At 37.9% G+C, this 16,004-nt stretch overlaps 1 protein-coding gene across 1 annotated transcript; it reads left to right on the forward strand.

Moving 5' to 3' along the window:
- Window positions 1-2,389: 2,389 nt before the first annotated feature.
- LOC113352620 (aluminum-activated malate transporter 2-like) lies at window positions 2,390-4,408 on the forward strand. Its single transcript, XM_026596421.1, has 6 exons — window positions 2,390-2,690; window positions 2,840-2,980; window positions 3,064-3,336; window positions 3,424-3,533; window positions 3,681-3,821; window positions 4,019-4,408. Exons 1-6 carry the CDS (start codon window positions 2,390-2,392, stop codon window positions 4,406-4,408), a joined length of 1,356 nt encoding a protein of 451 aa, XP_026452206.1.
- Window positions 4,409-16,004: the final 11,596 nt, after the last annotated feature.

Raw genomic sequence — 16,004 nt, forward strand, 5'->3', positions numbered from 1 at the left:
CATAAGGCCCTTATCACGGTAGCTGGTACAAGGTCTTAGAGGTGTAAATTGGATCGGACCAGCTCGTTCATGGCACAACATATCAGTTGAAATTTGAGTACAGCATGACACAACATGTGTGATGTCACGACACAGGCACATCGCGTTAGCTTAGTGTCTTGTGTTGTGCTACACAAATAGGCACATCGGCACTGCACAACACGTGCCAGGTGTAAGCACGTGACACGACACGGGAAGAAAACACGTCATTTCATGCATAAAATACTACATAATACATCAATTTCATGCATTTTAAATTTAAAAAAAAAAAACTTTGTTTTTATCATTTTATTTTTGTTATGCTGATTTATTTCCATGATAATACGTATATTAACTAAAATATCTAAAATACATTTAATTTGGAGAACATAAAATAAGTATGCTAGCACAACACAACACATCACATCACGATTATTTTTCTTGCATAACATAGCACAACACGCCGTTTAACACAACAGAACACACCACGCCTGAATCTTAGGCACAACCCAGCACAACACGCAGCATGCTAAGTACATGATTTCATGGGCGGGGCTGTGCCGCACCGGAACATTTTACACCTCTACAAGGTCCCATATTTCTTTTGCTGGACCTAAAATACCTTTAGATGATCATGTTTGAGCCTGTTGAAGAAATTTAAGAAAATAAATATTTTCTTGATGGTTCAGTTTCATGTATGTGTCAAAATGTACAACGGTCAGTTTCATTTGTAAATTTTGATGGTTTTGTGCATGATCTTCGATGAGCTAGTTGTATAACTGAGTCGGCGAGTGAGTTCAGTCAGCCATACGGAATAAAAGCAATGAAGTACGAAAGCCTGACTCTGCCTGAGGATCATGTAAGAAACATGGACGGTGAAGACGTGAAGTTCTCTGCATGATTACTGTATCATTCTCGCGAAAGTTTACCAACCAATGGACATCTTTGCACCTCCATTTGTTTGTTTGTTTCAGAAACTTTAAAGAGTATTTCGGTCATTTCTAACAGTTCGGAGTCCATGTTGATAGTTGAAGTACAGTTCTACCTGTATGTGTGTCACACTTGTGTTTTAGTTTGCAGATAGATCAAAATTCAAGTGCCGAGGAGGCACAAAAAATTGTTATTCACTTGAAAGTACATTTCAAACTTTTATGTGTAGGACAACTGTCTCCGAACCGACATTTTCTTTGACCCTTTGGCCTTTGGTTCCAAAAACCTTGAAAAACACGAATTTACCGCGTTGTTACTCGGCACTTTCTTTGTGGCCAAATCTGTGTGCGATCTTCCGGCTCACCGTAAACGGATCTCATACCACTTGGATCTTGCGCATCTAAACAACGATAGAACACAAACAAGAAGTGTCGTGTCGCGAATCACCGTTGCTTTGGTTTACATAATGGAAGATCTGATGTACAGAGGGACTTTATATTAGTTTATGGGATGTTTTTGGATCTAGATATCTTGTTCAGAGAATCTCATTTATTAAGGAAGGAATGAATATAAGTACCTCTGTTTCTTGATACTCTGAAGTTTAGGGATTTTGTTGTACGATGTTATGGTAGTTGAAGATTTTTTGGTTGTCTGTATCACTGTCTGTATCTTACGTAGCTTAAATATTTTAGTACTATGTGACGATGGGTTTTAAGGAATTTATTTTCTGTCAATTACTAAAGTATATTTCGTTTTGTGTACTTTTAATAATTGATTAATCCTCATAAAAAAATGATTAATTTAAGGAAAGATGTATGTTTAAATAATTAACAAGTCAGATCCTTTGAGGTGCTCTTATACAGGAGATGCCTTTCTAATAGTATATCACATGACCGTTAGATTTTTCCTTCTTTTTTTTTATCGAAATCTACGAGCAAATATACTCGATCTATCATTACCTGATACTGGCCGAATAAAGGATGGTGGCTTTATCCACTACTGAGAACTTGAAGAAGCTCTATATCTAGCTAATAAATGAGCTAAGACATGCCATGTAAGTGTGAGAGTACTTGAACGCACTCGAATCCATGCAGCACAATGAACTGCCTCTTTAAGCCATCAAATTTGTTACTCTAAAGATGTACATAAATGTATATAAAGTCCGATGGCTTAGGATTACCTTTCTACTTATTAATCATGCATCGGAAGACCCATTTTCTAATGTTTCTGGTGGATGTGTTTGGAGATTAGACAGATGGTGACCAGGGGCCGAATAGCACTTTTCTACTTATTGTTATTATTGTTTAATTAACCAAATTAAATTAAATAGTAATTTCTGCAGCTACTTCCTTAATTATAAGGTATCACACGTTAGAAATATCATCCTCAGGTAAGTTAGTACCCTCACAACCCATTCCTATCACAGGATTCTTATCAAACAATGGACATTTCTGAACCAGCTGCAAACAGAAAGAATGCTATTGTATGGGAGGTTATCATATATGGATGGTGTTGGCTTAAGGCATTGGCTGAGAGATACAAGAAGCTAATGGTTGAATTTAAAAACAAGGTAAAGAAAGTTGGAACTGATGATCCAAGAAGGGTAACCCATTCTCTCAAAGTGGGAGTAGCACTTTTATTGGTTTCTCTCATCTACTACGATAAACCACTCTATGGTGGATTTGGTTCCTCGACTATGTGGGCAGTCTTAACAGTGGTAGTTGTCTTCGAGTTTCGTGTAGGTTAGTTGCTAAACACTGTACAAACCATTCTCTAGTAGGTTGGTATTACACACGATCCGATAAGGTTCCTGCATGCTCGTCGACATTCTTATATGTACCTGCTTCTCATACTTATGGAATGTACTTATGACTGAATTACTGTTTTGTAGGAGCCACATTAAGCAAAGGAATTAATAGAGTGTTAGCAACCTCGGTAGCTGGTTCCTTAGGCTTGGTAGTTCATCATTTGGCATGTCTAACTGGTGATAAAGTAGAGCCTGTACTGCTTTGCTTTTCAGTTTTCCTTCTAGGTGAGTTACCTATATAGCTAGCAGAAGCAAAAAATTTCAAAGTCAACACATTTTTTTCTTAAAGTTCTTTTGATTTTGTGCAGCGGCAGCATCGACGTTTACACGATTCTTTCCTGGTGTAAAAGCAAGATATGACTATGGGATGGTGATATTTATATTGACATTTAGTTTAGTAGCAGTATCAGCTTATAAGACAGATGAGATCTTACCGGTTGCGGGTGAAAGGCTAATAACTATTCTAATTGGTTGTGTTACATGTGCTGTTATATCTATTTTTCTGTTTCCTGCATGGGCTGGTGAAGATTTACACAAACTAATGTTTCAAAACATAGAACAGCTTGCGGTATTCTTAGACGGTACGTAATTAAGTTACTTGGTAAATTAAGTTGGAATTAGCTGATAATAATCACAATCCGAAGTTGAAACATATGCATGTCATACAGGATTCGGAGGAAAATATTTTGGAGAGGATACAACCGTAGTCACAGGTAAAAAATCATTTCTGGAGGGATACAAAAAGATTCTAAGCTCTATGCACGAGGAAGAGGCACTGGTGAGAATAATCTTCAAACTTACAACAGTAGCCACATTTTCCTACTTTTTTAGTATGATCATAAAATAGTGATCTCATTCCCAGTAGTCAGTAGATGTTTTAGAACAGCTCAAAATGAGCCGTTAATTGTTGCATTTCATTTTGTAGACAAATTTTGCAAGATGGGAGCCACCTCATGGCTCATTCCAGTTTGGTTATCCGTGGAAGCATTATCTAAAAATTGGAAAATTAACCCGACGATGTGCATACAGAATCGAAGAACTTCACAACTGCATCACATCTAAAATGGTAACAATACGAAGATAACAAATTCTCACAGGACTATCTTTATTTATGTTGAGTTTTTCCAAGTTAGCGTAGTTTTATTCGATAAATAATGAGTTAACATGAAAGTTACTAGTTTGGTATAAGGACTTTGGCTATGGCTGTAGTTGAGTAATAGTTAACAGAGAACCGGATTTATTTCTTATATCTTGTGGTTGCAGAAAGCACAATCAGAGTTCATAAAGATGATTCAGGATTCATGCATGGATTTGGGCAAGGAATCTGGTATCACTTTGCAGGAACTTTCGGCAGCGGTTAAGCAAATGACGTACCCAAAGACTGCTCCTAAACATATCAAGAACTTGAAAATGACAGCTGATAACTTGAAAGCAATCCTGAAGATGGTTACGTTAGAGAATGCTAACGTCTTAGAGGATGTCATGTCAGGAGCTATGGTGGCCTCATTACTAGTTGATATCGTTGGATGCATAGAAGATATAGCAGAGTCCATTATTGAGCTTGCTCACTTGGCAAAATTCAAAGGTGCTGATCCTGCGGTTAGGCAGGAGAAACTTAGCCAACAGTTGGGAAACATAAAGGTACATCTGTGAGCCCAAGACTTCAAGTACCTCACCACACTCTTACTCCACCAACCAACGATAGCGCGGCTAATGGATATTTCAAAATAAAATAAATCAGTACTAGATACTCTTGCACCTGCATTACTGTGATTTGTAAATGGCTTAAATTGGACGGTGACCGATTTACTAAATAAACTACTGTTTGTACGGAGCACCATTTTGATATAAAAAATCATAATTTTACCAGTTCCCAAGCTATTAGTTTTTGAAGTTCGCGATCATCTGAAATGCCACAGTGTTGTGTTGGATCCTTGCTTCCATTTAAAAGATTCGATTTGGTTATCAGACACTTTCTTGGGATAGTCCCATTGGTTATAAGTTTCCCAAGTGGAGATACCTTTGCATTAGAAATGATTCCGTTAAGACGTTGGTTTTCATGCTTAGTTTTCAGGGATGTCTTCGAGCTTTGTGTCACTCCCCAGATCATTAGGAAATGAAACCAACCTGGTTGGTTATGCGACACCAATCCTGCATTATTCTTATTGAATTCCCAGTTGAGCCTCTTGTTGTCTTCTTCCAACAAATTGATCTGTTTTCCTTGCTTGCACTGAGCCTTGAGGATCTTTTGTAATTGCCTCGTAAGGAGGCTGGTAACATCTCCTAATATTCCGCTATTGCAATCATTCCATTTTCCATATCTGTTACTTCAACCTCCCCTTCAGACTGAAAGGTTCAGTGAGATGTCCACTCAATGGCGTTTCCCTGAAAACAGGGTTATTTTAGATAATTAAAACTAGTTAGTTAGTAGTAGTTTACTATAGTAGTTAGTGTGTAGTGTGTAGTAGTGTTAGTTTGGAGCAGTATGCCATTCTCAATTGTATTACCATCCATGCTATCTATAACACTAACATGATGTTAGGAGATGGACTCTGACTTCAGATGGGATCTTTTCAGTCAAATACTCAAAAGTGATTTTTGAAGATGGAGTAGATAATTTTCCTCATGAGTTTGTGTGCGTCCATCAAATCCCACCAAAGGTTAATTTTCTGTTATGTTGTGCTGTTCATGGGAGATTAAATTCTCAAGATAGGATGCAATACGAGGGGGTTGTAGTTGCAGGAAATCCTGCAACTACACCCTTACTAAAATCTACAAATCAATCTAAGTAACCTCCATGAAAAACCACAAGAATATTAATTAAGATCTTCAAATGAGATATAAAGTAATAAGTAAACTCTCACTTGGGAAGCAAATAATCTGTCTCTCTCCTAAATATCTTGTCTACCCTCTCCCAAAGTCTCCTCACAAACAAGATCGCTCAGCCCTTTATATAGAGATTTACATAGTGGATGACAGCTAAGAAAGCATTTATTTTCGGATTTGGTGTGTTATTAACGCACACTTACATTGACTCTTATCGCACAGACTCTATAACATCGCACGGTTCCTCACACTTTACTCGTGATTAAGCTGACATCATGTGATGGGTCATTTAGATAAGCTGTATGTGATTGTTATCGCTTGGTCTTGATGATCATTATTTCGAACGTTTGACTAGTGTGCGGTATATTGTACCTACATTTTGCCTCTTCTCATGCCGTTTCTTTGGAAAAGAGTGCGATATGAGAAATTCCAATTTCTATTGCCGCACCCGTTCACCTTTTCGTATTCTTCTTTGCCGACATAACTCCCCAATTTAGGCATGACAACTTACACGCGTCTTCTCAGCCACTCATTATCTGACACGTCTTTCGTAACCGCCTCCTATTATCTGTTCACTTTCAATCATCGCATTAATGGGGTAATTATCTTGGGAATCGAGAGTAAATCCTTTATTTACTCTCAATCTTCTTCTCCCTTTCTATTTTTTTTTATCTTTTTCTCTCTGCAATTATTATTTTCTTCTGCTGCTGTTCTAAACAATTTGAAATCTCTCCGTTGTTCTTCTGTTTTCGAGTTAATCATCACCTTCTCTTTACTCTTTCATACCTGATCTTAATTGACCTGATCATCTTTATTTATTCTCATTCCCATACTCTTAAAATGGTTCTTCAAGCAAGATGGAAAATTCAAAGGGAATCGAAAGGATTCAAGCAGAATTTCAAAATAAAGGTTTTTCATTATCTGTTCCTCCCAACTCAAAACCCACTTCTACTCTCAACCCCAGATGGTTTTCACTCGATAATTGGAATGACCAGAAGATTATCATATCAGTGGGGAAAATTCTCGTTGGTCTTCCTATCCACCTTTATGATCCCCAAATTCCTTTATTTTATAAGATTCTTTCAGATGCGAGATTTTCGCGTGCAATCTTCCAATTGAGCGGTGATAGTATCAGAATTATGGTAGAGTATGCTCGGCGTGCAGCTGGGTTAGAATCCCTCTATCCCAAAAGGGTTATAAAAACTGAATATGTTGATGTAGAGATGAACCGCGAGGAGTATACAATAGAGAATTTCTTCGCTCACTATAAGGTTTTTATTATGAAGAATGAGTTATCTCGTTGGGGTGTTCGTTTGCAGAGGAAAGACGGTTTCACAAAAGAGAGTAGGATCATGCGAGATGTTGATTTCCATGATTCTACTACTAATACTGCACGATATTCAAAGGACGAGAGTTGGAATGTTTTCCTTATCATTCTGAAAGGTCCTTATATTGCTGGTCTTCATGTTGATGGATCAATTAATTCTCTTCCTGAGGATTTTCCCGCTTACAATCCTTGGGAGTTCAAATCGACTGAGAGAAATTGTGGTATGTTATTCATAACTTCGACTATATTCTTTTAATTACCCACCCCATTTATCATCTTACTAACCTTTACTTATTTTAGATTACCAAATTGAAGAAGGATCTAAGGACTCATAGGAGACAAAGTCCGTTGGAAGCATTATGTTCGATCACTGATGACGTAAGTGGATCTCATATTTTAACAATATTGTTGCCTCTGTTTCTTATTTTCATCTGTGTGCGAAGGTTAAAGCTGAAGACGTCAGTGGCTCTGGCGAGACTATAGTTGCTAAAGGTAAAGGTATGGTTTGCAACAAGAAGACCGCTTCTAAATCTTCTTCTAAGAATCCTTCAAAGAAGCGGAAAGCACCTTCCCCTTCTCCCTCAAGCTCTCACTCTAGATATGATAATGACATTCTTCTCACTGAAGATTCTTCCATCGCATCTTCTATAGAGCAACTCTCTAGTATATTTTCTGACTCCACGTGTGAAATTGAAAACGAGCCGCTCACTTGCACCTGCAATGCCATTGTAAAAATCTGCGATGCTCCTACTTTGGACGACGAATCACTTAGCGGAACTTCCTCAGTTTTGAGTCCAAGTCTCCAATATTCATTTGTCTCTTTGGTAATTTCTATTCATTCGCATTTTCTTTGATGATATCTTCATGATATACACTCTTATATTCATCCCTTTTCCTCGCAGATGGATCGTATGTCGTATGCGGTTTCTTCAGATTATCAGAGAAAACTCCGCAAGCTCGAGGCTGAGAACATTAAACTCAAGACCCAAGTTTCTGCTCATGAGAATGACGCATCTGATCTTTGCAAGAAGAGTGATAAATTAGAAGATGAAGTGTCTACTTATAAGGGCCACATCTTCGACCTTCAAAAGAGGAATCAATTAATTGGTGTGTAATTCTTCACCTTTTTTCTGCTAATCTGTATGCTTGTATGTTTTTGTTCTTTTTGTAATTGTCTATTCTTGCAGAAATCTACAGTCTAACTAACGAGGCATCTTCTTTATTTCGCTCCCTTCATCCTCCTGTTGATGATGATATTCTCCTTGAGTATCTTAATGCTTCACTAAATAACTTTGTTGATGACAAACTAAGATCCCTTTCTTTGGAAGAACTCAAGGAGAAGTACCAACTTCTTAATATTGATCACAGAAGTGCTTTATCTACTAGTAATCGTTTTTAACGTCGCTTCTTGGAATCCAAAAAAAGGATTAAAGATCTAGAAGCTAGGATTAGTACTCTTATTACTGAAAAGGACGAAGTTTCTCTTAGAGGTGTCAAAGCTTTGAAGGAATTTCAAGAAACTATACTTCAAGTTCACAAAGAGCATGATCTAGCTTTAAGCGAAACAGACGCACTTGTTAAGCGAGGAAATATGATCCGTTCCAGACTTCTTATAGAGAATGTGATAAGATCACGTCTTATCGGCTATGTCGACGATGCTGACCCGACACGTCGGTTAAGCATATTTGTTCTTCTTGGTCCATTATACGGGTCAAGTCTAGCAAAATTATGGAAGCCGCCTTGGCTAGTGACTGCGGAACGCGAGAATATGAATTTTATGGAGAATTATTAATTTTATTAGGAGTTTGTTATTAATTAAAATAAGTATTTTATTATTATTAGAATTTCTCATAGGATTTCTTTTAGGGTTTGTTTTCTTACTTTACAAGCATTGTAGCCTATAAATAGGCCTTTTTCCATTCTATGATGATAACAAGAGAATTATTAAGCAAATTGCTACCCCTTTGTTTTATTGGTTCCTCGAATCATGACCTTTTGAGCTTGAGCTGCTAGCCGTTGGTTAAGAAACAAATCGTTTCTTATCAATTGGTATCAGAGCAAGTTCGCTCCTATACCAACTTCCGCGACATCCTCATCATCAACCATCGTCGCTTCATCCGTCTACCATTATCACACACCCGCAGCCACTACGACCCTTTTCACCATATTCATCAAAAAAAAAAAAAAAAAAAAAGAGGAAAAGAGGAAAAGAAAATTGCCGAAGTGCAGCTGAAACGGACGGCTATTGGATTTCATCGTCAACAAGTTCTGTTACTGGGTATCTTCTATCGCAGGTAATTATTAACATCAAGTTTTTGTTGGTCTTGCATCAAGTCTTTCTATGGTTTGCATCAGCACTTATCACCACTTGTCGTCATTAATCAATTCATATCTTTATCATGTTCTTTAGCTGTTTCTTACAACATCTTCATCTTTACAAATCCATTAGTAACCCTAGCTCTCAATTTTACCCCACTGCGTAATATTTTCCCATCACTAGGCCGGCATAGTTTGCATCTCGTACGTGTGTTGCATTGTTTAAAAGAAATACGTGTCTTGGATTCTTTTAGTGTCCCATTGGTTTAGTCTGCAGCGCCGCCCATCTATCATTACCCCTGAAGCCCAACTGTCAACCCATTACCTGTGCACCCCAACTGTTAAGCCAACAGTAAACCGAAAAATTTCGTCTTGCATCCCTATATCTACTGCAAGTATGTCCTGGTGCAGTAAATACCGAAACAAAAATCCATCGCCAGTACTTCCAATTTTTGATGGTACAGAAGCAGTGAAATGGTTATTTGAAGTTGAATCATATTTTGAGTCCAATGATGTCCCACCATATAGGAAAACTGCAATCACAGTTGCACATCTCGAAGGGAATGCATTAAGATGGTACAAATGGGAATTTCTTTATATGGGATCTTGGTACAATTTTTTGTGTGGGATGTTGTCTAAATTTGGAGAGATGACTTACGAGGAATATCAAGCGACTAAAGTAGCTAAATATGAGCAAAATGAAGAAGTTGATGATTGCAACTCTACGTCATCACACATGTTTGTCGAGGTTATTGAAGATGTTTGTTCCACTAATATTACCGAAGTAACATGTGCCGAGTCAAAGACAGAAGAAAAACAAGTTGTAGCAATATCGAAATCGGGCCTTGGGGGAAAGGCCTTATTTAAAGAGGGTGGAATGATAGGACCATCTGCGGAGCCTATTTGTGCATATAAGGTGGACTTTGAGGGCAAAGTCCCATTTAAGGAGGGTGGAATATAAGATCACGTCTTATCGGCTATGTCGACGATGCTGACTCGACACGTCGGTTAAGCATATTTATTCTTCTTGGTCCATTATACGGGTCAAGTCTAGCAAAATTATGGAAGCCGCCTTGGCTAGTGACTGCGGAACGCGAGAGTATGAATTTTATGGAGAATTATTAGTTTTATTAGGTGTTTATTATTAATTAAAATAAGTATTTTATTATTATTAGAATTTTTCATAGGATTTGTTTTAGGGTTTGTTTTCTTATTTTACAAGCATTGTAGCCTATAAATAGGCCTTTTTCCATTCTACAATGATAACAAGAGAATTATTAAGAAAATTGATACCCCTTTGGTTTATTGGTTCCTTGAATCATGACCTTTTGAGCTTGAGCTTCTGGTCGTTGGTTAAGAAACAAATCGTTTCTTATCAGAATGATGCTGAATTTGAATGGGCTGCTAGAGTCTTAGATAATGCTAGAAATGATTTGGCTGTAAATGTTAGTCTTGAGTATAATCATGCTGCTTTGGTTGGGGATATCATTTCTAAGAAATAAGGTTGTTTATAATTCTTATTCCCTTGTTATTTCTTGATGAAGGTTCTCGCGCGTTTTTTAACCTTCATGTCTTTTTTTTGCAGACGATGAGAAAGAATCCCGTGAGAAGATTGAGAATATGGAAGCAAAGTTTGCCGCTCGTGATTCTAAGTATCGCAGGCTCACGATAAAGCTTATTACAACCGTTTCCAACTTGAGTAATGATGTTGTTCGCGTTCGTGATGCAGCTATTAAGAAAGTTTATGTGGATCATGGCATTCCTCCTTCAACTTATAAATTCGCTGAAGTCCCTCCAAATGAAAAAGATTCTGACATCTCTGACAGTAAAGGAGAATACGAGTATGAGGAGATTGAGGAGGAGGACAATGATTCTGAGGTTGACAAGATCAATGAAGAAGACACGAATTAAAAATAGTTGATCTTTCTTTGCACTTGTAAATCTTTTACCAATTTCTTGTATATTAAACTTCTCCGGTGTAAACTCCTAAGCATTTGGATCTTTTTTCTATGTAAATTCTCCTTGTCATGCACTTGTATTTGTAGGAGTTGAAGTATTGTTCTTTCTAACCTATGACCTTTCGGAGTTAATCCAATGTGTATTTTTATGAGAGTGTTGTACTCATTAGCATGTGCATGAGTCTATCAGATGGAAGCGAATAACATTTCTCCATATGCTTGCATTCCCATACTTGCCTCTGTTAATTGCGTCAAGATGATTGAGGCAAGCACATGCATATATCTTCGCATGATGCCTCTAACGTATTTTTGTACTATCCCTCTATCGCACCCATTGACTGTAGAACTTTTTCCTTTAGTTTTTCCTTATGTTGTTGAATTTGTTCGTCTGATTACCTACAAAACAATATAATTTTCTATTTACTTTCTTATGAGGTCTTATTTATCCTTCCTAAGTAAAGGTCTTATTTTTCCTGAAGTTTGATCTTATTTTTGTGCGACGACATCGCAGGCGGTTTTTACACTTTCATGTTTTATTTATCGCACAAATACGACAAGCCTTGATACTCCCGTGAGTAAAAAGCCTCACGATATTTGCGTCTTTGACACAATTCAGCTCCCTAATGGAGGGTGTCGTCCTTATATTCCCCCTGATTGCCCCTTCAAGGAAGCGTACCCCTACCGGGTTAGGGTGGGCTCCTCCCATCCGGTGATGCAACAATCAGTTGTTTTCGCAGCCTCTTATCCCTTCGCCGATATGGCTTATGGTTACAAGACCACACCCTAAGTGGGGTTTCTTCGGACCGAGTGCATCATAGTCAAGACTTGTCAAGAGCGGCCAGGTACGCTCCCGACGCCCCAGACTCTCTTTACGCAACCGTGTACCTCGGCGCCTTGATCGAGTTTATGCTTAGTAGAGAGCTTCTTACCTTAATTTTTCAATTATGGCGCTCTACTGGATGGGTTTTTGTTTCACCCCAAATCTCCATGACTCAGGCTCCAGGGTCGGTGTAGCTTTCACCTGAGCTATGCTAACTAGGTTTTCCAATACGACGTGCGTTAGGTCTTATTGTTGCCTCTTGTTGTATGAGAAATAGGATGCACGCCATAATTGTATACCTAACCTCCCTAATTAGAGGTTTTTACTTATGTAGCCTTCTTAAGGTCTTATCATAAGGTCTTATTTTTGCCCTCATCATCGAACATAAATAGAAATTTTTATTTTTAATCATACTTCTGATCAATACAATGCTTTTATTTTTATTCTCCCACGTGACTTGTTTGTGTCTTTCACTTTCTGCACTTCATTGATTTCGCATATGCTTTTTAGTACATTTTCTCGCATGCGTTCTTCATTTTCCTATGTACTACCATTGTCGCATGGATCATATTTATGCAAGAGCTTTTGGTTCCATAGCTCATCAGATGGTGCTCCTTCCTTTTCTTCTATTAAGTCATACATCCCATTTCTAACTACTTTCCTGATTCTGTATGGACCTTCCCAGATGTTCTCCATGTGTCTCTTACTGTTTTTCTGATAAGGTGGTATTTGTCTCAATATTAAATCTCCTTTTTTGAATTTACTCAAGATAACACCTTCGCTTTCTTGTGCGATTGTTATCGCCTTCGTTGAAGTCGTTCTCATCTCATTTTCCTTGCTCACAACATCTACCATTAATCGCTCACTTCTCTTGCTATCTTGTATCTGCTGCTTCCACTTTCTTCTCTTACTTGTGCGTTCTTCGCATTTGTCAATATCAATGTCATGGCAAGTTTTTACTTCATTTAGATATCCTCTTATTACTCCAACACTGTGTGGTAGAGGGAATTTTATGCATTGGTGGAAAGTTGAAGCCACTCCTAAAATTCCATGAAACCATGGTCTTCCTATTAGGGCATTATAACGTGATTCTAAGTCAACGACACAGAATACTATTTCTGTTGAAATGCTCCTTAAAGGAATTCGCATCGTTCACCTCCCATTTTGGCTTGTTAGTTGTTCCATTGAAACCATAAATTTTGTATGTTGAGGGGATTAGTTCTTCGTCTCTACCACCCATAGTCTTATATGTGTGACAAAACAAGATATCCACAAAACTCCCAGGATCTATCAGTATTCTGTTTACATCCCATGTGTTTGCATCCTCCTCTTCATCTGCATCAACTTTTATCTTTGGGTTGATTTCCAACTTAACCACCAATGGACTTTCGTGTTGTTTTCCTCCACCTGGTACTTCTTCTGCACTAAAGGAGATAGGTTGTTTCTTCCAATCTTTCAATGGTGATATCTTCGCACGGTTAACTATTTCCCTTCCATCATTATCTCTCGCGTAGACTCGACTTAAGACATTATCATGAAAGTCTTCTATGTTTTTGAATGAATGTACGATTGAATTACAATATAAATTATTTTCTTTAGCTCCGACCTCTAACAGATATGTATGCTTTTCTGCTTCTCTACCTTTTGTATGTCCTGCAGTTGGTGGTGGTGGTGGTAGATTATGTGGTTGCTTTACTAGAAAGTGATCTAGCTTTCCCTGGTCAATCATTCTTAGTATGAATTTCTTTATATTTCTGCAATTATTAGTTGTCTGACCATGCAAACGATGATAAGCACAAAATTCATTACTTCTTCTCCCTGGTGGAGGTTCATCTCCCATATTTGGTGGTGCTGGTATTTCTTCCATAAAAATTATTGCTTCCCAGATTTTCTCGATCGTGGCGTTTAGATGTAGCATCTTTATATGCTCCCAAACCACTCTATTCCTTCCTTGGTCTTGGTTATAATATTGTTTTCGTCCTCCATATCCTTCTGGATAATAGTCGATCCTCTGAATTTTATTGTTTCCTCCCCGATTATTGATTTGTCTTTCTCTTTCAAATTCTTCTTGATACCTACTTCCCATAGCTACCATTTTTTGTTCTTCTTCCACTGTCTGCTTTCCTTTACTCTCCTGAGATGTACTTGCAATAAAAAAATTTATTCTTGGAAGTAGGCTGGTATGTTCCTCATTTTCATTTGTTATCACAACTGGGTAGGACTCCATTTCCCTTTGTTTTTCTTCGAGAGTTATATATTCTTCTTGAAACTCCCGTTATTCTGCCATAGTTATTACATCTTTTGTCCTGAAGATCTGTGTGTACAATAAATCTGTAGGAAAAAGTGCATTTATAAAGGCTAATATAAGGTTTCTCTCATTTACTCGTCCGGCCATCTCACTACACATGCTTCTCCAACGTGTGGTTAGACTGCGCAAGCTCTCATTGATCCTTCTGCTTAAACTGAACACCTTTTGAATTTATGATCTAAGAATGTTATTGCTAATGTAATTTCCTAAAAAGATGTTCTGTAAATGGTGGAATGAACGAATGGTACCCACTGGTAAACCTTCAAACAATTTCAAAGCTTCTCCAGTTAGACTGGCAGGGAAATATTTACAAAGTACCGCATCATTTGCTTCCCACTGTAAGAGAGATTTATTGCAGGATCTCATATGTTGTGCCGCACATGTGCTTCCATCAAAGATGTTAGTGAACGCTGGGAGATTGCACTTAGGTGGTATAACCGCACATTGTATTTGTTTAGCAAATGTTGTTCTTCCCGCTTCTTCTATTGCCTCGTATAGTTGTCGCCTAACACCATCTCTTCGCGCCGTCATCATTTCCCTCATCTCTGCTAATTCTCTGAGTATTTCTTCATTCATGATTTGATCTATATCTTGCTGTATTGGTCTTTTCAACCTTGCTTGTGTTACTCTGTTATCATGCATGTTTTGACGCACAGCCTCTTGTATCTCTCTCTCTTCAGCCTCCTCTCTCATACTTTTTCGTCTTTCTCTTTCATTCCTTGCGTGTTTATGTGCAGCATTATTCCTTTCAACTTCCTCTTCTCGATCACGTTTATTTCTTAACATTTCTCTTCCTTGCAATATAATTCTTCCTTGCTCTGCGTTATTTTCATCATCCTGTTCATTATGTATGCGATAACGTTTGCCATGTTGTTCACGTCGGTCTCCTCTACGATCTTCTTGTACGCGATAATTGTTATCCTGCGGCATGTAAAGATCATTAATCAGTTGTTTCTCTATGCGATGTCCACCGCGTTATCCTTGTATGTTATCATCTTCATAAGGATTTTCGACAGTATTATCCAGAGGTTGTTCTTGCCTAATTTCTCTTCTATTAGATTGGCTACGTCTTGATGAGCTCCTACTGGTTCTTGATCTTGAGCTTGCACGGGTGGTTCTTCTTGATCTCCACCCTTGCAATCATATATTCTCTTCTTTCAAATCATGATTCTGTCGCATCAAAATCTCACGTTCTTCATCTTCTCTCCTTATTTTTGCTATCAAACTTTGTCGGAGTTCCGCAATTGTTATATCTTCTTCATTCCCTTCGATTAATCCTGGAGCTCCAGTTCTTTGTTCTTCCTCTTCTGTTGAATCTGTATTTGCGATATGAACGCTTACTCTGTCGTAATCAATAATGTTCTCTTGTACTGGCTCATTTTGGATTTGAGTATGGACTTCTTGTTCTCTATTATTTCTTTCTCCCATCCTTGAGGATTCAGCGATTTCACTCCTTCTTCTCCAAGTTATCCTTCTACTCCTCCTAATTGTTGTTGTTGGTTCTACTGCAGTTTGTCTCACCATCTTTCTTTTCTGTAACAATTTCTCCGTTTTTTAAAGATAAAAACACTTTCAAAGATTTAGATCTAAACTTCCAATTGTTCCCAATATTATGAATATCTTCTAACCAACAAAATTTGTCATTCCAAGCTATCTTCTAGCGCCAAAATGTAGTTGCAGGAAATCCTACAACT

This window comes from Papaver somniferum, chromosome 2 (assembly GCF_003573695.1).
Source record: "Papaver somniferum cultivar HN1 chromosome 2, ASM357369v1, whole genome shotgun sequence".
Classification (NCBI taxonomy): domain Eukaryota; kingdom Viridiplantae; phylum Streptophyta; class Magnoliopsida; order Ranunculales; family Papaveraceae; genus Papaver; species Papaver somniferum.